The sequence below is a fragment of the Furipterus horrens genome, unplaced genomic scaffold (genome assembly GCF_987537825.1).
Source record: "Furipterus horrens unplaced genomic scaffold, mFurHor1.1.pri manual_scaffold_6, whole genome shotgun sequence".
NCBI classification, from domain to species: domain Eukaryota; kingdom Metazoa; phylum Chordata; class Mammalia; order Chiroptera; family Furipteridae; genus Furipterus; species Furipterus horrens.
Genome location: NW_028327176.1, coordinates 142854398 through 142879277, shown reverse-complemented (window position 1 = coordinate 142879277; position 24880 = coordinate 142854398). Strand labels below are relative to the sequence as shown.

Below are 24880 nucleotides of genomic sequence, written 5' to 3'. Positions count from 1 at the left end.
ATATATTTCACATTCAGAGTAATGCCCTAAATAAATTCATAATGATAACCTGAATCTGTTTGTCACTTAAATGCTCAGATTTCTTGAGAAGAACTGCAGATTCTCAGTGTGAGAGTCCAGGGGTGGCTCCAAACAGCTCTGAACTGCCAAGTGTAGATCTAATTACACAGCTTGGAGCTGCGGAACCACTTCTCTCTACTCCAGATTACTTTCCTTGGTTTATTTGCATAATTTAATTCATGAAGACTCGTCAGGGAGTTATACAGTTTTCTGATGTAGTTAGAGCAAGATAAATTAACCCTATTTAAGGCAGTTTTTTTATTTTTTGTGATATACCTGCTAAATAGGTGTTTTTAAGTTAAAATATATGCTTTAGTAATTTAGTTGGTTGCCAGGAATATCAGATAATAAATGATAGTTTACACCCATGATTAATAAAATAGAGGATTTTAAAATTTATTACTTTAGCCCTGTTTTAGTAATAATTTTATTGATATAATCCAAATATAGTAGTGTCTATATATAGGCATCCCTCCTACGCTTACCCCTTTCCCATGCCTTCTTGCAGTTATGCAGATTATGAAGAAAGGAAGGCAGAAGCCACAGATAAATAGGAATATGATTTGGATAAGGCAGGCAAGGAAAGTGGGAAGGGAACTCTGTGCACTTTGGAATCACCTATGCCCTCTGGGGCCAGGAGACCTCATACAACCACCACCTTGACTCCTGAGAGCTGATCAAGCCCAAGCCTTCCACCCATCCCCCTCTGATCAGAATCAGGGAATCAGGTCCTGGAGGGGGCAGGTGGCTCAGACACCAAGTGGGCCATCTCTACTCCTGTAAAGGAGGAAAGAGGAAGGACACATCTAAAATCAGAGAAGGAAAACTCTGACTCCAAAAAACCTCCGCTGCCTTGCGGCATACCTCTTCAGGGGAAAGGCTAAGGGAGTAAACCCCGACAGAAAATCCGGAGCCGGAGTCCCTAAGGCGGTTTGACATTGTAGTCAACACCGGCAACTCCTGCGGCGCACCTGAAGCCAAGCTGTATTGACTTTGTCTTTCCCTTGGACCCTTCAGCTGCGAAGAGAGGGGTGTCTGCTGCATGGGCAACAGCAGACCCTCCATATCACCCTGCCCAGGCTCTGTAGCTTCAGTTTCACTGGAGAGGACACTCCAGCATCATTGCAAGATGTCGACTCAACACGGGAGGAGACAGATACCGGTTATAAGCTCATCCGATTGGCGAAAGAAACGAGCGCCAGGGGTCTCCTCTGACGGTGGGAGAGGTCATCGCACCTCACTGGACAGCTACCGCCCGCCTCAAGCTGGGCAGCCCCAGCCAATTAGGTGCCGTCTCGGAATGGCTCGCCTGCCCCACTGGGTGCGTGGGGATCAGAGAGGCGCCTCTCGAAAAGTGGGCCACAAAACACCCGCACCAGTTAATTCCAAGCAAGCAACAAGAAAGAAGCCTCCGGCTCTTCGCCTCGCTAGCTGGAACATCAGGACCATGTGCCCCGGACTTACTGCAGACCTTCCGTGGATCAAGGGTGCCAGGAAAACCGCTGTCATCGATAGGGAACTGGCACGACTAAACATCGACATTGCGGCTCTACAGGAGACCCGGTTGGCCGACAACGGAACTATCAGAGAAACCAACTACACCTTCTACTGGCAAGGGAAGTCTCTGGACCAACCAAGACAGCACGGTGTTGGGTTCGCTGTGAAGAACACGCTTGTTAACTCCATAGAGCCACCCACAGGAGGCACAGAGAGATTACTTACCCTCCGATTGTCAACAACTTTCGGCCCAGTCAGCATTCTTAGCGCGTACGCCCCAACCCTCTGCGCCACCATCGAAGAGAAAGAACAGTTCTACCATGCACTGGACGAAGCGTTATCCAAGATCCCCAGAAGTAACGCTCTCTATCTCCTTGGAGACTTCAACGCAAGAGTAGGAGCCGACCACATGGCCTGGCCCACCTGCCTTGGAAACTTTGGGAGAGGAAAGATCAATGAGAATGGTCAGCGACTGCTTGAGCTTTCGTGTCACCACGGCCTGTGCGTGACAAACACATTCTTCAAGTGCAAAGAGATCCACCAGGTGTCATGGAGGCACCCCCGCTCCCGCCATTGGCACCAGCTTGACCTCGTCATCACCAGAAGAACGGATATTGGCAGCACCCTCCTCACCCGCAGCTACCACAGTGCAGACTGCGACACGGACCATGCCCTCGTGGTAAGCAAGGTACGCATAATGCCGAAGAGGTTGCACCACTCCAAGATGAAGGGTCGCCCACGCATCAACACCAGTTGTGCCAGCAACCCAGTTAAGACCCAGCAATTCATCAACAAGATGGAAGATGCACTCGGTGAGGGAGTGGCGGCAGATGACATTATCGAATCCAATTGGCCACGTCTCCGCGACGCCATATACAACTCCGCCATTATTGCTTACGGGAAGAAAGAGCGGAAGAACGCTGACTGGTACGAGGCTCACTGGGAAGAAATGGAACCCGTGATCGAGGCTAAGAGGAAGGCCCTACTGGCTTACAAGGTCACGCCCACTCCCAGTACACTTCAAGCTCTACGGGCTGCCAGGAACAAAGTCCAGAAGACCGCCCGCCACTGTGCCAACACCTATTGGCTAAACCTGTGCAGAAGCATACAGGAAGCCGCCGATATAGGCAACGCACGAGGAATGTATGAGGGTATCAAGAAGGCAACAGGCCCAATCCCCTCCAAGATCGCCCCCCTTAAGTCCAAGACAGGTGAGGTCATCACTGACCAGGAACAGCAAATGTGGCGGTGGACCGAGCACTACCTCGAGCTGTACGCAACGAAGAACACCGTAACAGACACTGCTCTTAACGCCATCCCAGACCTACCAGTCATGGAGGAGCTAGACACCCCACCTACTGCGGCAGAGCTCGGCAAAGCCATCGACCGCCTTGCTTGCGGGAAAGCACCAGGAAGCGACGGAATCCCTCCAGAAATCCTAAAGAGCGGGAAACCAGTCCTGCTACAGCCGCTCCACCATCTACTCTGTTGCTGCTGGAAGGAGGGTTACATCCCCCAGGATATGAGAGATGCCAACATTATCACCATGTACAAGAACAAAGGAGACCGCAGCGACTGCAACAACTACCGGGGCATCTCTCTCCTCAGCGTCGTCGGCAAAGTATTCGCCCGGGTCGCTCTTGCCCGCCTGCAGTCCCTTGCTTCCCGCGTCTACCCAGAGTCCCAGTGTGGCTTCAGAGCTGGCCGTTCAACAGTGGACATGATCTTCTCCCTACGCCAGCTGCAGGAGAAGTGTCACGAGCAGCATAAACCACTCTACCTCGCCTAATCGACCTTACGAAGGCGTTTGATCTGGTCAGTCGAAGCGGTCTCTTCAGCTTGCTACGGAAGATTGGCTGTCCACCACATCTGCTTGCTGTGGTCATGTCCTTTCACGACAACATGCACAGCACGGTGTCCTACAACGGCGCAACCTCTGAGGCCTTCCCAGTCAGCAGCGGAGTAAAGCAGGGCTGCGTCCTCGCGCCTACGCTGTTCGGAATCTTCTTCTCCATGCTCCTCCAATACGCCTTTAAGGACTGCAGCGAGGGTGTCTTCATTCACACCAGATCCGATGGCAAGCTCTACAACCTGGCCCGTCTACGAGCCAAGAACAAAGTCAAAGAGGTGCTCATCCGTGAGATGCTCTTCGCCGACGACGCAGCTTTGACATCACACTCCGAAGAGGGACTCCAGCAACTAGTCACTTGCCTTTCCCACGCATGCAAGGAGTTCGGACTAGCCATCAGCCTGACGAAGACGAATGTTATGGCTCAAGGCACGGGGACTCCCCCATGCATCACTATCGACGGGTACACCCTGGAGGTTGTCAACGACTTCACTTACCTCGGGTCCACCATCTCGAGCTCTCTGTCAGTCGACTTGGAGGTCAACCGGAGAATCGCCAGGGCAGCCACAGTTATGGCCAGACTGAACCGGCGAGCGTGGAACAATTCCAGCCTCACTGAGAAAACCAGACTGCGCATCTACCAAGCCTGCGTACTCAGCACTCTCCTCTATGGCAGCGAGACGTGGACCACCTACGCAAGGCACGAAAGGAAACTCAACAGCTTCCACATGAGGTGCCTGTGACGCGTCCTGCATGTCGCCTGGCAGGATAAGGTCCCCAACACCGAGGTGCTGAAGCGAGCCAATATGAGCAGTTTGCATGCAGTTCTTAGCGAGAGACGCCTCAGGTGGCTCGGCCATGTCAAAAGAATGGATGCAGGCCGTATCCCCAAAGACCTCCTCTACGGCGAGCTAGCAGAAGGCAAGAGGATGACAGGGCGCCCAAAACTGCGGTTCAAAGACATCTGCAAAAAGGACATGACACAATGCTCCATCAATCTCAACACATGGGAAGTTCAAGCAGACGACCGCCTCGCCTGGAGGCTCGCGGTCAGGCAAGGTACGTCACGTGCAGAGGCTGCGCGCAACAAGGAGGCGGTCCAGAAAAGATCGAGGCGGAAGCAGCGTCAACAGCAGCAACAACGGCCATCTGCCTTCACCTGTAACAAGTGTGGCAGGGATTGTCACTCCCAAGTCGGACTGCACAGCCATTCTCGGCGGTGCAGATAGACTCTCAAGAAGCTACGCCATCGTCTCTCGAGACGGACGGCTGCCGCCGCCGCCGACGACGACGACGACGAGTAGTGTCTAGTTTTTACCATTTTAGAACATTTATGTTCATCAGCAGGATATTATTTTGGTTAATGAATTATATTAATTTGATTTATTGAAAATATAGTAGCTTTGATTTAGGACCTGTCTTAGACTTCAGAGCACAGAATCTTGGTGCTTTGCTTTAAAGATGCTCTCAGAATAGCTCATTTTATGTTTTTTTTAAATCACAATTTCTGAACTTGGCATTAAAATAAACATACATGTAGCTTTACAACAATTATCAAAAGTCTAATCATTAGCAACTTTAGTTCATTAAATATCAGTTGAACATTTACCTATAATTGTAACTAAAACTATCCAAGAAAATTATCTAGTTGAAAAGTTGGAATTTAGCTTGATACCTTTTAGTATAATAAAAGATATCACTAAGAGTATTAGCTCAACATATATCCTGTTATGATTTATAGACTTTAAAATTCAGATCTCTGCTCAATGTATCTTAAAAAATAAAATAAATCACCCTGTGAAAGCTGATCATTTTTACCACTGGAATTTTAAGAATCATTTATTCAGTGCCCACTCATTGGGTGATAGCTGGGAAAGTGATATTGGGGATGACACCTCAGAATTAGTAAGATGTAAACTTGCTCTTAGGCAACACCCGGAGGGAATTCAACTTGATGGAAACAAAGAGGCTTTGGAATATCAAATCTGAGGCTAATTCCCTTTTCTGCTGTTGAAGGTTTAACAAGTTATTGAAACTCTGAGCTTCAGTTTTCTCATCTGTAAAATACTAACAGAATTACCTACCCAATTGTGTTGTTAGTGTAAGATAGATGGCTATTCATGGCACCTAGTACTGGGCCTAGCGCACAGTAAACTTACGTTGATATATCCTGGTATTTTATTCTTAGTCCTAGTAATTATTAACAGGGGCGAGACCTGTATACATCTGGAGATAACACAAGGTATGAACAAAGTGGTGTGGGAGTTATTGATTTTCCCTGGAGCTCTTGGAGAAGAATAATTAAAACTGTCCTTAATATTTTCTCATGTGAAGTTGGCATGGGAACCATTTGGAAACATACAAATGCATGCAGGTTTTGAATAATGGGAAAAAGGATTTAGAGAGAGGACACCCTATTGGCCAACAATGAGGAAATATGGAATGTCATGACCTTTGAATTAAGTAATTTGCTGGCTATGAGAAAGGATCCCAAAGAGATGATGCTTTCCTTTTTTCTTTCTTCTTTTGTGAGAGTGGTGGTGCATTTCTTCCTTCCTGTAGCTGTTCATGTAACAAATGACAGCTTCTTTGTTCACCATCTTCCCAGACTCCAATCCTGCACTGTAGTAACTTGATAGAAAAGCGGTCGCCTAAGACCATCAGAAAACACATATGTAATTACATATTGTCTTTGTGATTAATCACTATGCTTTAATTTTGTTCAATTTGTAACAATGAAAATACATCCTGCATATCAGATATTTACATTACGATTTATATCAGTAGCAAAATTGCAGTTATGAAGTAGCAACGAAAATAATTTTGTGGTTGGGGGTCTCCACAACATAAGGAACTGTACTAAGGGGTCACAGCATTAGGAAGGTTGAGAACCACTGTGATAGAAGTTCCAAAACCACATGAATCAGTGCGGGGCCTACGACGTAATTACTGGATAATCACAGACTCTCAGAGGAGCTAAATCAAGAACAAAAATAGCTGAAAATAAAAGGTAGTCAGTGATGAATTTTTAGGAGAGGGCATATGAATTCTTTGGATGCTCCAAAGAATAAAGTATCACATGTATCTGGAAGCATCAAGGAATATTTTATGATTTTAATTTACCGTAGTATAGTAACATCCATCTCCCCCATGCAAATATAAGGGTTTCCATTTTTTTTTAAAGTTTTGCAAACTTGTATGTATTTTTCTGTTCATTCATTGGCTACAAAGCTATATTTTAGAAAGTTTAAGTGAAAGTTTCTTTTATAAGCTCTGTTTCAAATGATCATATTAACTCTCAGGGATACCTCAATAAGTACTTTCTTGCTCATCTACACTCTGTAAAAATCAGAGCCCTCTTTTTTTTCTTGCCATCATTTTAAAATTGTCCTGTCCACTATCCTATCAATTTGCAATTTCAAAATTGTCTTAAGGTTTTTCCTTTGTTTTGTCTACCTTTATTTTATACTTCCCTGAGTTATATTTTTATTATCATGCAATGTTTATTACTTTACAAAATCCATATTTTTCCATGATGATGGCCTTCCCTCTGTTCGTTTTTAAATCTTTCACTAACAGAAAAATAATTTTCAAGTATCACTTTAAGTAGTATTATTTTTTCTGAGTCTGGAATTATTTCTTTTCTTTATTTTAGTACATATTTAATAATTAGGTTGTACTTTGGCTTTCCAGATATTACTGCTCTTCTGTCCACATGTCTGTTTCTGCTAAAAGTCTGTATTCACCAGCATATATATTTTCTCTCTTCTCTGAATCTTTGACTTCTATGTACTTTTTCTTGAAATGCTGTTATTTTCTTCTGTTAGATCATGTCTTTTTTTTTCTTCTTAAAGTATTTCCAGGTAAAGTAAAAGGTACATTTGTCACTGAGATCAAAAGTACCACCATAACCCTTATAACAGCATTGTTTAATATATATATTCTTTAAATGTTTACTTTGACATCATAAATCTGTTAGCAATAAAATAATCATATTTAATAAAGTAGTACAATATGAATTATAATTATTTTGTTATTATAATCTCATTGTTATCACTATTTCTCTTTACTAAAATTTATATATTTAATTATAAAACTATTAAGGCTTGTTTCAATACAGGTAATACAAACAATACAAGATATACAAAGGAAATCTTTATCTCCCTCCCATCTCATTTTCATTTTGCCAGGTAATCAATTACTTTGGTGGGTGTCCACTCATATCTTTTTCTAAACACACACACACTTTACACATACATACATTCAGGATAATATTATAGAAATTGTTTTTCAACTTGACATTTTTTCATGTAGCACTATATCGTGGGTATCTTTTTAGATATGTGTGTGTATGTGCAAGAGCAAAATTTGTCTGTGTACATACCATTTAAATTTTAGAGTCATACAATATCAGTGAAGTACAGCATCTTTTTAATGTTTATGACTACTTTTACTTCTTTGTCTGAATTTCCCATAAGCCAGAGGAAACCGCTGACAGACTTAAAGAAAAAATTAACTGTTTCTATACTTAATAACATAGCATAAACAAAGTCAAAAGATAAAGCACAGGCTAGAGCAAAATATTTGCAGTATAGGAAAAGGCAAAGCAAACTATCTTATACAAAGAGCAGCTATAAATCAATAAGAAAAAAAAGCAATAATAAACAGACAATATACAGAATAAGTTCAATGAATAATCATATATACTGTGACCCAATTCCACTTCTATGAAACTATCCAACAAATATGTTCATAAACATACAAAATGAATTGTGTACAGTTATTTATTACAGAATCACTTTAAATAAGAAAAGGTTGCAAACAATAAATGTCCATCAAACAAGGACTGACTAAATAAATTATGTTATTTCTAAGTAATAGAATACTATGCAAGTGTAAAAGTAAATGAGGAAACCGTGTCTCATATGAAAAGATCTTCAGATGACCTGAGTTTTCAGCATGCCAGCATTGGCAGGCCTAAAATGAGAACCCTGTATAACTTAAGAGTATCCACCATAGATAACTCTTAAATTTATAGCATGGTGAATGAAACCTTTTAAAACTGCATTTACCTGATAACACAGATGTGATAATATGACCACAACAGTAAAAACTGTTTTTGCTTACATGCTATTGTGGTATATAAATATATCTGAAATATATCTGTAGACACACCTCATTCAAACTATAAAATACGAGAAATAGTTTTACTGTTTTCTTCATTCTCCCAAAGATAGTACTTATCAAGACCATTATAAAAGCACGGAGAATGGGTGAAAAAGGTGAAGGTATTAAAAGGGAAAAGAAAATAATGAAGAAAACCTCACAGACAGGGACGACAGTCTGGTGATTACCAGAGGGAAAGAGGGGTCAGGATGGTAGAAGAGGGTCAAAGAGGGATAAATGATGATGGCAAGAGACTTGACTTGGGGTGGTGAACACACAATGCAAAATGCAGATGCTTTATTATAGAATTGTACACCTGAAACCTATAAAAATTTATTAACCAATGTCACCCCAATAAATTCAACAAAAACGTAAAAATAAATAAATAATAATAAAACAGAGGTTATTTTTGTTTTCCACTTACAAGGGATGCCTAACATAGGGTTCTCAATTTTTTTTTAAAGATTTTATTTATTTATTTTTTAGAGAGATAAGAAAGGAGATAGAAGGAAAGGGAGAGAAACATCAACGTGTGGTTTCCTCTCATGTGCCCGCAACTGGAGACCTCGCCCACAACCTAGGCATGTGCCCTGACTGGGAATTGAACCTGTGACCCTTTGGTTCACAGGGTGGTGCTCAATCTACTGAGCCTCACCAGCCATGGCAGGGTTCTCAAATTATAACAAGCACCAGAATCACCTAGGGAACTTGTTAAACCCCTTAGACTCCTCACCCTCAAGCCTCATTCATTAACACTTTCAAGAGTCAATACCATATAGTAATCTAGAACAGAATTATTCATGTCTGTCATGTTGTTGTATATTTTCAGGTATTTCCATTCTTAAGCTGCTTTCTTAGTGGAAATTTCCCAAAAAAAGGCTTTGAGTCAAGATTTCACCTTTAATATTTAGCCTCCTCCCTCCTGCTCTCTAATAACCTCAGGTTTAAATAGTCCTATTAATTTTTTGATTCCTATATACATTTCCATAAGTGAGGAGTAAATAGTCATATAGATGTCATTTTTAACAGTCATTTACTAATGTAACCATTTAGTCTTTTAGACCAAATTAATTTTATTAGTGTTTATTGCCCTTATAATGGTGCTAATACTTAACCAGCTCTGACAGAGGTTCTCAAAGTTCCTGTGCAAAGAGTATTAGCATCTCCTTAGAACTTGGTAGAAATGTAAATTCTTAGCTTGTCTGAGACCTACTTAATCAGAAAAGGGGGTAGAGGGAAGAGGTAGCATTTTCTGTTTATAACAAGCCTGCTCGATGATTTTGAACCATTCTAAAATTAGAGAGCTTTGCTTTACTAAAGGTAGTGTTTTACGTACATTGTATCCTTCAGTCCTTATGATAATCATGTGACACTAGTAACTCTCCAGATTGGAGGAAATACAATCAATAGATTAAATAATTTGTTCTAAGTCATACTGTATTTGATAATATTTCAAACTAGAATTTCTGATCTTTGTCAAATAATATATTCTTTCCTTTGAATGCACTAAAACAATATCAATTACTTAAGCATTCTAGTTTTTTAAATGATTATATGAGCTTTTATTCTTGCATTAATTTTAATCAGCATCCCATGTGAACAACTTTTTTTTGGCAAATCAAATAACAGGACCAGAATTCAAATTCACATGCTTTATTTCCTAGTCCAGGAGTGATTTTAATAAGTATATTTAAACTGAATGGCTTTTTAAACTAAAAATAAGTATATAAAATATTTTTAAATGCATTAACTTAACAAACTTCAAGGAAAAATATAAACAATTTTATAATACAATTAGAATTTCCCAACATATTGACTTGAATCTACTGTTCTAATCTTATTTTAATGATACATGCCCATTTAATTGCTATTCAGTTACCAACAGTGTTTTTAAAATTAATTTGGAGTTATTTCTGCCAAATGAAATAACACTATCCTTTCTGTTAATAATTTTCATGATCCTCTTTAAATTAATTAACCAAATTAACCAACCATAAAATCCAGTATGTTTATAGAGACCCAGAATTTTGTAATGGCTTCTGTTGGAGCCTCTAGACAGAAAATTTCTAGTAAGAAAAAGAGTTTATTTTACTAAACAAGACATGATAGATTCTTTAATAAAAAGAAATTGCTATTTTAAGTTGTAACTAATATTTCTCTTGGCTGGAGTAGAAAATAATTTGCAAAATGATAAGTTGAAAAGTCAAAGTGAAATAATTAATGAAGACTTAGGGTCATACTTTATTTTCCCTTATGCTCTTTATATTTGTTATTTCAACAGGATTTATATAATGTGGCATTTGAATAATGGAGAATAGAAATCTGGTTGCGTTATAAAAGCCTGGCCCATCTGGGAAATGATCTTGGGGCTATACTGTTTATATAAAATACCTTAATATTTCCTGGTATCATATGAATAGGTAAAGTAAGATAGATTATTAGAGAATTTTTAAAATAATCTTTGTAGTGATAGTTTCATGTTTCCTTTTAAACTTCTTTTAATTTAGGAAAAGAAAATTAAGTTGGTGGTAATTATTAATTTCACACAACAGTCATCTCAGTAGTTGCTGACATCTAGACCCACCCTTAGATATTCTTCCTCAGTTGGTTTTAGGGAGGACGCAGAAATCTATTTTAACAGACACCATGAGTGATTATGCTGAAGGGGTCCTTGGGCCTCAGTGTAAGACATTTTGAAAGAGAACGCACTTCTTCAAACTGATGATGCACCAAGGTAAATACTCAAAATCTGCCATCAATTCCTCTATTCAGCCCACACCTGCTTCTGGAGCCAGATCCGGCTGGCTGCTGGTGATTGTGTCTCACCCTAACAGTAATGTTGCAGTTTGGAGCCTTGGAACATATTTATCTTTGTATGGCCGGTGCTTAGTACATAGCATGGCACATAAAAGGTACTGTGTAAATATCTTGGAATGGATGAGTGAAGGAGACCCGAAAGCTCTATGCGTAGCATTCCTGTGATAGCCACACTCCATCCAACTTTTGGGTCAGCTGCCTAAATACATGTGCAGTTTCATTTTCCTCCTTAAAGTATACATGTCTTTTGTACACAGGACCATGTCTTATCTGTTTTCATCTCTGTCTTTTTAAGAGTACTTTACAGATACATGGCAGTAAATATTTATAAAGTAAAAATATACGTGTATTTTTTTTATAGGCTTAATCCATCATACTAATGTCTTATCACCATGAGATCAGAGACCTCACCTCTTTTTCATAGTAGTTTTCTCAGAGGCTGGTAGTGACCCCATGCTGTGAAATGTATGAATGACTGAAAAAATTAATAAAATAATACACTTTATTTTAATTGAGATTTTTAAAAATTTAATGTTGAGGGATAATGAGGCTGCGTTGATAAAATTTATTTTTGTATAAGAGAAGAAATCAGCCTTACACTTTTAAAGGGAGTTCACAGTTGAAATATCCCTACCTTTTGCAGTTGACAAGATGATAGAATTTGACAGATTCTGAACTGGGGAAACTTCAACACAGCATTATGATTAACAGAATTTTCTATCTCACTTAGTATTAAACAGCTTTTGTCAGTAATTATGAAAATATCACAGTGATATTAAATGACAGTCTCTTGACATCTTAAGAGATAAATATGTTTCACCAGAAAGCTAGCGAGCCTATCAGAATCAAATTTTCTTAGTTAGAAATAAAAAATAGAAGAATTTTCCAGTATCTAAAAACTTTCTGAAATAAGTATTATGAGTGTACTCTTTAGAAATATTCATATGATCATATTTTCAAAACACATTAGTGTCAGAAAATAGCTTAGAGTTCTGACAAAGTGTGAAATCTCAAGCTTTATATCCTTGAAGACTGTGATTAACTTATGTAAAATTTCTCTAGGTAACTTGCAATGCTATTTTATGTTTTGTGAACACGGGGAGTTTTTCATTGAAGAGTTTCAGCTGAATGAAGCACTGGGTGTATAGCTGATGGTAGACTGGGATACTCTGTTTTACATTGATTTTTCTTGTTATATCCTGACGTTTTCACTGTACAAAAGTAACAGTCACCTGAATGATTTCTGGGCTCTTGCCAAACCATAGGTATACCAAATGGCAATTTATCATGTGTTCCCTTTGTCCATATCCGTAAATTCTCGACACACTGCTTGCACACCTTGTGAGGGGCCCAAGATTTATCTTGATCACCAAGTTTTACTTTAAAATATGCAAAATAGGCTTGCCTGCAAATGCGCTGATGTTTGTCTTTTGACTGGGAATGGTGACACTACCATAGATATAACAAAGCGAATCAGCGTTGTTCAGGCACTTATGACAAGAAATAGCAGAGGCAGACATGATCTGAAGGAAAGGAAATAAGTATGTATGTAAATAAAAAAATAAATTCTGCTAACTCCTTATATACAGACAAGAACTCAGACTACACTTCAGAATACAATTCACTATATAGAGTGACACACAACCTCTCACCACACTGTCTCATGTGTAACTAACTGAATAGCCTAGACAAGTATGAACCTGTCACTGGGCTCCAAGGTCGTCACCTACCCCTCCTCACTCAAGGGAAGTTTGCTCTCAGCCAATAGGGGAGCACTAGTGCTTCCCTCAATCCAGGCTTGATCCAGCCTAGAGTGGTTGCATTAAGATAAGCTGTTGAGAAAAAAACTTGACGTGATAGAAGAAAACTAACTGCAGTTTTGAAATCAGCATGCCTATTTAAGTCTAAAACAGTTGAAAAATCAAACTAAACGGGATTATGTTAAAAATTGTTCCCCTGTGTTATTTTCATCTCCAGTCCCCTAACCTCTATTTTAAATGGTTTCTCTTAGACATGATTTTGTCCAATAAAGAAGGTTCTTTACTATTTTCAATTTTTTTAAATGTATTTTTTTAAACGTCATTTCATTGACTGTGGAGAAGTAAATCTCATATTTTTTATGCTCTGTCCCCATAGTAGATGATGGTGCTAATGCATCATGTCTTCAAAAGACGAAATGCACAAATTAAAGTCCACACTTTATATAATCCACTAATTTCATTTCTAATGTCTGTCAGTTTATTGGCTGCTAATAAATAAATGCATGTTATTAAATTTTATTTAACTTGCCTTTACCCTGTACATACTTTGTTAAAAAATAAGACATTGGAGAGTTCCTAAACTGGGGTTTTATTTTGAAAAGTTAAAAGTTGTGTGTATACCGTGATTTCCAGATTAGTATTAAACCATCTTTTAATGAATTTGCATATTAAATAAACTGCTTTCCTTTATTTTAGGTGATGGTGTTTGTACATGCTCGAAATGCCACTGTAAGAACAGCTATGTCTCTAATAGAAAGAGCGAAAAATAGTGGCCAGATATCCTGCTTTTTACCTACACAAGGATCTGAATATGGACATGCAGAAAAACAGGTAGGGACAAATGACAGCAAGATACAAGAAGTACAATGTGCCAGATATACCAGATATTTTATCCATGGTCTGCAATTTTCAAGAAATTAATTTTACAGATTTATCAAGTTATAATCTTGACTTTTTTCTTGATTTAATGATCTTTCAAAGGATCCCAATGCATGTGTTCAATTATTCTTTCTATAGGGTAATACTTGTAGTGTTTAGTCCTGTTCTTTAAAGTATAGTTAAAACATAAAAGACAGTTAAGTTTTATAAAATGTTAACATCTATGTATTTATCATTATTCTTTTAAAGAACTAATTGGCAATTTATTTTTAAATTTTTTTTAATTTCTTGGGTTAGTATGGACAGACATACATACATAAAAACTCTTTTAAGAATGTAAAAGTTTGCCCTGGCTGGTGTGACTCAGTGTATTGAATGCCAGCCAGCCTGCAAGCCAAATGGTCACTGATTCGACTCCCAGTCAGGGTACGTGCCTGAGTTGTGGGCCAGGTCCCCAGTTGGAGGTGAACGAGAGGCAACCATACGTTGATGTTTCTCTCCCTCTCTTTCTCCCTCCCTTCCCTCTCTCTAAAAATAAATAAATAAAATCTTTTAAAAAAGAAGAATGTGAAAGTTTGAGAACAAAAGGTTTAAGAACAACTGTGTTGCTATTCAATATGTGCTCAAAGGACTCAAAAAGCAAAGGTCCTCGTTAGAATGCAGAACTGCAGGCCCCATTCCAGTTTTACCTGATTATAATCTACATTTGAACTTCATCCCCAGATGACTTTATGCACATTACAGTTTGAGAATTACTTCTCTAGGTAATTTGGTTATCCTAAGATTTATAGACAGTTGTATTTAATTATATCAAATAAAGATTTAGATCAGCAGTGGGTAAACTAGAGTCCAAGGGCCAAAGACAGTCCCTATAATTAAAGTTCTATCATAGCACTACCAGACCCTTTTCTTTTGTCTGTGGCTGCTTTTTTTGCACTACAAGGGAAGAACTGAATACTAGCTATGAGAACTATATGGTCCAAAGCCTAAAGTGCCCTGATCCCAAGCAGAAAAACTTTGCCATGATTTATAGCTATGAAAATAAATTTTCAAATAAAATACTCTGAGCATAAAATGATAGTAACTTCACAATATTTTATATGCAATATGATTTAACTAATGTTTACTGAACAGTTGCTAGATGTCAGATATTGTTCTATGTGCTTTCGCATTTATCAATCAATAAAATGTATTTAATTGTTATGATTGTACTATAAATTTTACCACTTTTAATGATATTTTAAATTCTGTGTATGATAATCTCATGCCAGTTGTGAACATCAGATTCTCTTTCAATTTAAAACTGCAAAATATATTAATTTTCTTCATTTTTTTCACATTAAAAAATTTCCTATTATGACATTTATTAAACAGCTTTGTATTCTTCCAGTTGCTCATTAATTATGAATTTATGAGAGTCTTTGAAAAGTCAGGTTGGCATTCATAAGTCTTATTTCATTTCTTTGGAAATACAAAGCATGTCTATTGTGTTTCAAAGCCAAGCCTGGAGAGCCACCTTGTGGATGTCTGGTTATTTCATAGCTCTCCATTCTAAGAGCTATTCCTATTGTAAATAAAGCAGATTTATTATTTAATTGTTATAATAACATTTAATATTTATCAAGTGTTCACTAGTGCCAAGGATTGTTTTTATTACTTTATATAACTCATTCAGTTCTCACAGCTACCTAATGTAGGTTTGTATTGTTATCCCTTGATATAGCGTATGTGTAATTCAAATATAACATAAAGTATTCTAAAGCCTGTAGAAATAATTTATATAGAGACTTTTTAAAGTAACTAAGACAACATCATCAAACACAGATTTACAGATCACTATGCTGAAAAAACATTGAGAAATGGAAAGTTTTAATATAGTTGGGTATTTGAAAATCTGTAGTTTTTATTATACCTTTTTTGGTATTTTAATTGTACTTGATTTTTATCCTGATTCAACTGTTATTATTGGATTTTTTTAACAAGAATGAATTCCACAACCTTTATTAATAAATACAGGGACATTGTTCTGTTCACCATTATATTCCCAGCCCTTTATATAGTATTTGGCTTGATAGTAGGTACTCAAAAATTATTTTTGTTTTTGCCTTTGTACTTATGAGACAAACATTATAAGAAATGTTTGCACTTTAATTTCTCATGATCAGCACCACTGTTGTTTCTTTGAAGATTCTTATCCCCATTTTACAGATAAGGAAACTGAAACTGGGCGAGAGAATAAGTTTCCTGCACTCCCATGTAGTGAGTTAGTGGAGTCGTGATCTGGGCAAGGTCTGACTCCAAAGTCTACCCTTTTCATTGCCAGTCTTTTTTTTCTTCCTTTTTATTGAATTTATCATGATGACACTGGTAAACAAAATTATACAGATTTCAAGTACACAATTCTAGAACACATCATCTGTACAATGTATTGTGTGTTCACCAAGTCAAATCTCTGTCTGTCACCCTATACCCTCTTCAATCAAAAGCAAAGAGATAAAAACCCAATCTGTTTTTTTTTTAAGCCTTAAGGGCTTTGGATCTTTTTTTTTTTTTTTTAATAAAATGGAATGACATTTTTTAAGTACAGCTATATTCCCCATTTCTCCTGAAGAGAGATTCAAAAAAGTTGGCCCCCCCACAGTGGATACTATTTTATAACCAAAGATAAGGTAATCTTCCCGAATGTTTTATCAAAGCTTTAGAATTTTAGATTACAATTCTAGTTCTAGTTGTATATTTCTTCCTATCCCTTCAAGTGCTTTTTGAACTTGAATGGTATTAACACTGTAGCAGTTCTAAGGAAGCTATTACCATGATGGTAGGGGATATTTCTTCCGATGTTTTTGAAAAATGGGAAATTAAGTACTCAAAACATTAAAATAAAATTAGAAGGTAAATTTGCTATGGTCATACATAGAAATTTAGCCTCATGGGTCCTGTTAATGGAAATATAATGGAATCCCTACAGTGTCCCTGTGATACATGTTTAATGTAACCATCTCAAGTCCTGACTTACCAAATATGGTTTTTCAAAGCATTTCTTCACAGTTTTACTTAACACAATATATAACTTTATTTGTATAAATAATAAATAAAAACTGCATTAAGGAAATGGAAATCTCTCCCCCCCTTCTCTTCCTCTCCGTGTGTGTGTGTGTGTGTGTTATGTGTGGTGCGCACTAAAAGGCTATTTCTGTGCTTTATCCACAGCTCAGATGAGTCTTTTCTTTCTAATAAAAAAATTATACTTCAGGACTCTTCATATCATTCCCATCTTTAATATCAGTCACCCCCAGCTGAAAAACCTACCGTATTTTCAGATTGTCCACTGAAACAAGAAAATGGGGAAAGAAAAATGAAGTACCTAAAAATAGCTTAACCTATAGAGATAGAGTGTCTAGGAATTTCAAATGAGGCCCTAAGCAAGAGGGCACAGGAACAGACAGTTCTGGTTGTGACTTTACCTCTAGAAGCCCTGCGGCCTTAAACACCTAAACATTTGGAAACTTTCTCTTCTATGAAATGGAATGATAATGAGAAAAATAACATCTATTCTCGTAGTTTACTATGAGAAACAAATGGAGTGATATATGAAATTATTTTGGAAACTGGCTGAACAATTATAAAACTTTACATATATTATAGAAATGTACTTTTAGAATACATATATTAATAACTAATTTTAAGATGGTGAAAGGATAACAAGCAATATGAATGAATTTTCCTAATTTACTCTGTATGTTATTACTTTCTAATCTCCCCAGCAAAGATACTCTCAAGAAACCCCAGTTTTCTATGAAATAGAGCATACCTTAGGGAAAAGTAGCAGCTTACATTTACAGAAGTATATCAAGTTTAATGAATATTTCAGTTACACTCTTCAGATTCTGTTTCACTCGAGATCTAGTCAAATAAATTTTTGCCCTTAGGTACAAATTTTTTAAGAGATATTAAGTATTCTAGTGCAGGTATGAGTGTTTCCATGTTCCCATCCACCACTATACTCTTATTTTCCAGATTTATAAGCACTAATAGGGCTTAATTTTGTACATATATTAGTAATATTAGGAATTTTTTCTTAAGAAATGGTCAGTCATACAATAAGCCTCATGAATGGAGTTAATGGAAGTATCAGACAAATCAGAAAACTGGGGAAAATCCAATAATAATATGTATCCTAAGAGTTACCTTAGAGTATCACTGTATGACTTTTTATTACCTACAACTACCAACCGTCTCCTTGTTTTCATAGATGAGCTCTCACCTTTGACTAATAATACAATCTGGCTTTGGTACTAGTTTTCTGATAATACTGGTAGCTTTCTTTATTTCTACCTTAGCAATTTAACAGTGTCAGTATGGCCAAATAAAATTAGAATTTCCTCTTGAAATAGAAGATACCTGTTAAATAAAGACTGTAGCAGGTGTCTGATAGCCTCCTTTTTCTTATTTTTTACTTCAAATATATGCAAAATGTTATCTCCTCAAAGGTTTTTTTTTCTTCCACCATATCAACCTCCTTTCCTTTTGGAGGATAATATAGCAATTTTACTGTTTGTTGTAATCACACAGAAGTAATGTCAAGAATGAGTATTATTTTTAAAAGAAAATTAAAATTAATTTTAAAAATAGAACTATGCTTTTAATTGAATTTTTTGAAGGATGAATTTTCTGTTTTCAATGGGAAGTAGCCTCTCAGAATAAAGGCTATGGAACCAGGCAAACGTGGGTATTGATCTTGATTGTCATGCTCTACCATAGCCTTTTTTAACTTTCTCAAGTTATAATTTACTCATATACTAAGTGGTAATGATACCTGTATCTTAAGATTTTGATAATGATTGAAGTAACATAGATCTTGCCTGACACATAGTAGATACTCTATAAATAGTGACACATGAGCTTTGAAGGAAAGGAGAGGACAGCTTTAAAGAATGTTAGCTGTGCCCTGGCTTGTGTGGCTCAGTGGATTGAGCACTGACCTGTAAACCAAAGGGTCACCAGTTCAATTCCCAGTCAGGGCACATGCCTGGGTAGCGGACCAGGTCCCCAGATGGGGGCGCACAGGAGGCAACCACACATTAATGTTTCTCTCCCTCTCTTTCTCCCTTCCCCTCTCTCTAAAAATAAATAAATAAAATCTTTTTTTTTAATGTTAGCTTTTAGACAAAAAATATGTATGTTGAATTGCAAAAGGCAATAAACAAGTTGGGAGGAATATCAGTAACCAATACAGCAGACTAGTTAATATGTACATCTTTAGATGTGTTCTTGTTTTATAACCAAAACATGAAATGTCCAGTAAGTAAATGAGCAAAAGGAGGAATCTATACAGGTAAACAAATTGTTGAGGAAAATAATTAGTAAGTAAAGTTGTATAAATAATGGACTATATATACTCTTAAACCCAATAAATTACCAAAACTAAAATGATAATGTCTGATTCTAAAGATGATTTGAGGCTTGGATTTCCTGTGGCAATGATCAGTTCAATCCTTTCAAAAAGTATTTTTGTATATATTTTAAAAGCCAAACTTTTTTTTACATTCTTTAACTTTGAAATCCTAAACTTGGGAATCTTTTCAAGGAAACATTTAAGGAAAACTTAATATAATATACGTCAAGAGTTCTGTTCCAACGCATTATTTATTAATGAAAAAATATAGAGACTGCATAAATATCCTACAGTAGAGCAACTTTAAACTATGGATAGGCTTTCAATTAAATATACTATAACATTTTTAAAAGATTTTTTTTTTAAATTTATTTTCAGAGAGAGGGGAAGGGAGGAAGAAAGAGAGGGAGAAAAACATCAATGTGTGGTTGCCTTTCACACCCCCAACCAGGGACCTGGCCCACAACCCAGGTGTGTGCCCTCACTGGCAATCAAACTGGCAACCCTTTGGTTCCCAGGCCGGTGCTCAACCTGTTGAGCTACATCATCTAGGGCTATTTATATAAATTTTAAGAAAAATGATTTTAGAGTATATAAGACATCCAATTCTACATTAACAAGTCAATTTTAATGCAACTAATCAAATGTCCTGTGCCACTGAAAATAAGCAGCGAAACAAGGCAGAGTCTCAGCTTTTAAGACTCATGCAGTCTCACAGAGGATTTAGAAATACATATATAAGTAACGCAAAATCCGATGATGCGAGAGAACAGGCAGTTTAGAGGGAACAGAAATGAAAAGTAATTCAGGCCAGTGCTTTTGTATTTCAATATACAGCAGTAGGAATAATGACTATTCCAAGGAAAGGAGAACCATGGGCAAAGGAAACCACTGGATATATTTGGTGAATGAGAGTGTTCTGTTTTCACTGGAATGTCAGGTCCATGTAGATTTTGGTCAGAATGTAGAGGACCTTAAATTACATGCTAAGAGTTTGGACCCTGTGTGCAGTGGCGAGCTACTGAAGTTTGTTAAAAGTGCCCAATTTTATGACCAGAATTTAAGTACCAAAAGTAGGATTGGTTTTCCTTCAAGCAGGGGAAATTCCCACAGCCAAGGTGTTCATTTCAATATAACTTAACATATGGCTCACTTGGTAAGACTCTTTTTAACCCCAATTTAATTGAGTCATAATTGACTTATATCACTGTATAAATTTAAGGTGTGCAGCATGATGGTTTTATTTACATATGCAGTTCACTCTTGAACAATGCAGAGGTTAGGAGAGGTGACTCACCCCCTCACCATGCAGTCAAAAACCCACGTACAACTTTTGATTCCCCCAAAACAGCTACATTTGTCCCTTGGTATCCTGGGGAATTGGTTCCAGGACCCCTGCAGATATCAAAATCCAGGGATGCTCAAGTCCCTTATATAAGATGGCATAGAACAATGCCAGCCGACCCTCTGCATCTGTGGACTCCCAGCCACAGATCAAAATACTGTTTTCAATCAATGGTAAATTGAATGCACAGATAGGAAACCTGGGGATACAAAGGGCCAACTGCATATTTATTGATAAAAATCCACATATAAGTGGACCTGTGCAGTTCAAACTCATGTTGTTCAAGGGTCAAGTGTATTGTGAAATGATTCCACATATAAGTGGGATCATATAGTTATTTCTCTTTGTCTTCTTATTTTACTTAACATAATGCCTTCAAGGTCCATTCATGTTGTCACAAATAGAATTTTCTCAATTTTTATGGCCAAATAATATTCTCCATCTTTATCCACTCGTCCATTGATGGACACTTAGGTTGTTTCCACATCTTGGCTATTGTAAATAATGCTGCTATGAACATAGGGGTGCAAGTATCTTTCTAGTTAGTGTTTTTCCTTTGAATATATTTTCAGAAGTGAAATTTTGGGGCCATATAGTTGTTGTATTTTAAATTTTTTTATAACCTCCATACTATTTTCCTTTGTGGCTGAATCAATTTACAATCCCACCAGTAGTGCACATGGGTTCTCTTTTCTGTACATCCACATCAGCACGTGGTATTGTCTTTTTGATGGTAGCCATTCTAACAGGCATGAGGTGATATCTCATTGTGCTTTTAACTTGTATTTTCCTAATGACTAGTGACATTGAGCATCTTATCCGGTACCTTTTGGCCATTCATATATCTTCTTTGGAAAAGTGTTTATTCAGGTTCTTTGCCTATTTTTTTTAATTGGATTAGTTTTGTTGTTTGGGTTTTTTTGTTTGTTTTTGTTTTCGAGTTATATGGGTTTTTTTATATATTTTGGATAGTATCCGCTTATCAAATATTTTGCACATATATTTTTCCTATTTTGTAGCTTGTCACTTCAGTTTTGTTGTTTTTTGTTTTGTTTTGCTTTTTTGCTTTGCAGTAGCTTTTTAGTTTGATGTAGTCCCACTTTTTTATTTCTTATATCATTGCTTGTGCTATAGGTGTGACTTCCCAAAATAATTACCAATACCCATGTAAAGGAGCTTTTTTAGTGATTCTTTTTAAGGAACATAGAAAGTGGCATTAAAATTTTATTTTTATTTCTTTTGCTTTTACATTTAAGTATATTTTGATTGCAGTTTCTTTGTTTCTGTGCTTTAAGATTTTAGAGGTGTAGAATAAAATTTTTTACAAGAAATGTATACATCTTGTTAAGGAACCATACTGATTTGGAAAAGTATATTAATTAGAATATTGCTGCTCTTCCATCTGAAAATACTTTAGTAGGAGAACCACTTTAAAGATACATAGATTAAATAAGTAAGATCATTAAACATTAGTGATTCAGAGATTTATATTGATAAAATTTAAAGCTCAAAATCACATTTCACAAAATAATTACTTTTTATTGTATTTCGGCATGTATTTATTTGTCTGTGTTAGCATGTAGTATTTTCAGGTACCTTCTATTGTTATAAAATCTGTAGTAGTAAAAAAGCATGGACATAAAGAATCCAATTTTAGATGAGACCTCTCTTTTGCTAATTAGGGTACTCTTTCTGGAATTCTAACTTGTTTCTAAATTGGCTTCTAGTAATATCAGGGTAGCCTGTGTGAGAACCAAGACCATATTTGAAGGAATGATATAAAGTGGAACCAAGGACATGGTACTTTTCTTTCTCTTAAGTTAAAGTGAATAATTGAGACAGCCAAAATGACATGAAAATTGGTTGTGACAGTCTAGTCATTGTGAATTGATTGTATACACATGTGCCTCAGACTGTTTTGAGTGGTGGTCACTCAGTGAATATTTACTGAGTGTAAGCTACATGCCAGTTGCTATAGTAGATCAATAGGTATCAAGATAAATAAATTCTGCCTCCAACTTGATTAAAGTGGATTGAGGAAGATGTGTTGTATGAGTCAGGATTCAGTAAAAGAAACAAACCACTCCCAATAGTTTTAATAGAAAATAATTCTGTAAAAGAAATTAGATACTTGCTAGAACATTGGTAAGATGGGTTGGGTAGAGTAAGAGTCACTCACTGGAACTGTTGAATAAAGAACCAATTACATGATAATGTAATATAACATTGGTGGCTTAATAGGGATTGCATTGAATCTATAGATTGCTTTAGGTAGTATGCACATTTTGATGATGTTAATTCTTCCCATCCATGAACATAGTATATGCTTCCACTTATTTGTATCTTCCTTATTTCTTTCTTCAGTGTTTTATAGTGTTCCAAGCACAGGTCTTTTACATCCTTGGTTAAATTTATTCCTAGGTACTTTATTTTTCTTGTTGCTATAGTAAATGGGATTTTCTTCTTAGTTTCTCTTTCTGATACTTCATTGTTGGTGTACAAGAATGCCATCGATTTCTGAATATTGACTTGTATCCCACTACTGTGCCGAATTCACTTATTAGGTTGAATAGTTTTTTGGTGTAGCTTATAGGTTTTTCTATGTACACTACCATGTCATCTGCAAATGAAAACAGTTTTAATTCTTCCTTTTCAATTTGGATGTCTTTTATTTCTTTTTCTTGTCTAATCTCTGTGACTAGAGCTTCCAGTAGTATGTTAAATAAGATCAGTGAAAGCAGGCACCCTTGTCTTGTTCCTGCTCTTAAGGGAAACACTTTTAGTCTTGCCCATTGAGTATGATGTTGGCTTCAGATTTCTTGTATATGGCGTTTGTTGTGTTGAGGTATGCTCCCTCTATTCCCACTTTGCTAAATGTTTTTATCATAAATGAGTGTGGGAGAAGCTGCAGCCGCTACTACAGTAGCCTTTCAACATTCCAGAACACATTGGAAAAACCAAACCTTGAGCGTATAGTACACCTACTATAACTTGGAGCCCTCATTTCTCCAAGATAACTCTTGTCAGCAAAAGACAACAGCAGGGCAATGATTTCTTTTTCACTTCTATTTTCTACTTCTTGCCTGAGTGCATCTGATTAGAAGATTGGATTTTTTGCATCCAGTGCCCTGACTGCAAGAGATCTGAGAAACACAGGTTTTTACCTTCTGACTCATGCAATACAGGAAGGCCTCATAGAAAAAAGTGGGAGTAGTATGCTGACTAATATTCTTTGTTTTAATTGGGAATGGAAATATATTTAGCAGGAAGAAGTAGCTGTCCCCTTACCATTGTGGAGTTTGTGTTGTGGCAGGACAAAGATTAATCAACTAATTAAATAATTTATTTTAATTGAATTTTTAATAAGTAATAAAGAGGGACAAAGTGCTAAGAGAAAGTAAAATTGGGGGATCTTACCTAGCCTGATAGTGTTAGATGAGGGTTAGCTAACAAAATAGCGTTTAAACTGAGATTTGGAGGTTAGGAGTTTAGAAAGCAAAAAATATGGCAACAGAGTGTTCTAGGAAAAGTTCCAGACAGAAGAAAATAGCACATTGAAAGAAGTGGGTAAAATCAGAATTACTAAAAGATAGAGAATGATAAGGAGTGGCAGATGGCAGGTTTATAGCAAGGATCAGATTGTGAGGGCCTTGTATATCATGTTACAAATGTGGCATTTTATCTTAAAAGCAATGGGTTTGATTAGAGGAATTTAAGGAAGGAAGTGGTATGATCAGAATTATGTTGATTTTAAAAAAGAAGAAGAAGATCATTACACACAGACAAGGCAAGTGAGAATGGGAACACCAGTTAGAGATGTTAATTCATTGGGGAATATTTGGAAAACCAAATTGCTAGGACTTGGTGATGAATGGGTTGAGGAAGAAAGATCTAGAAGTTTCTGTCTTCTACAAGATGTCTGGCTTGCACTGTTGAGTGAGTAGTTGGGTCGTTTATGAAGAAAAAGAATAGTAAAGAAAGATTAATTTGGATGGAAGGACATGCAGAGGTTCAGATACCTGGGATATTTAGGGATGAAGAGTAAGCAATTGGATTAATATCAGAAACACAGTCTCTTGGAGTGGGCAAACCACAGGAGTGGATATGAGTGG

The 24880-nt window shown here is 37.0% G+C and overlaps 1 protein-coding gene across 1 annotated transcript in view; it reads left to right on the top strand.

Moving 5' to 3' along the window:
- The window catches only part of ASCC3 (activating signal cointegrator 1 complex subunit 3), a 294604-nt gene that overhangs the window by 124099 nt on the left and 145625 nt on the right, over positions 1-24880 (top strand). The window contains exon 14 of the mRNA XM_090279704.1: positions 13846-13980. Within this exon, the coding sequence (XP_090135830.1) occupies positions 13846-13980 (135 nt within the window). The remainder of the gene's footprint in view (positions 1-13845; positions 13981-24880) is intronic.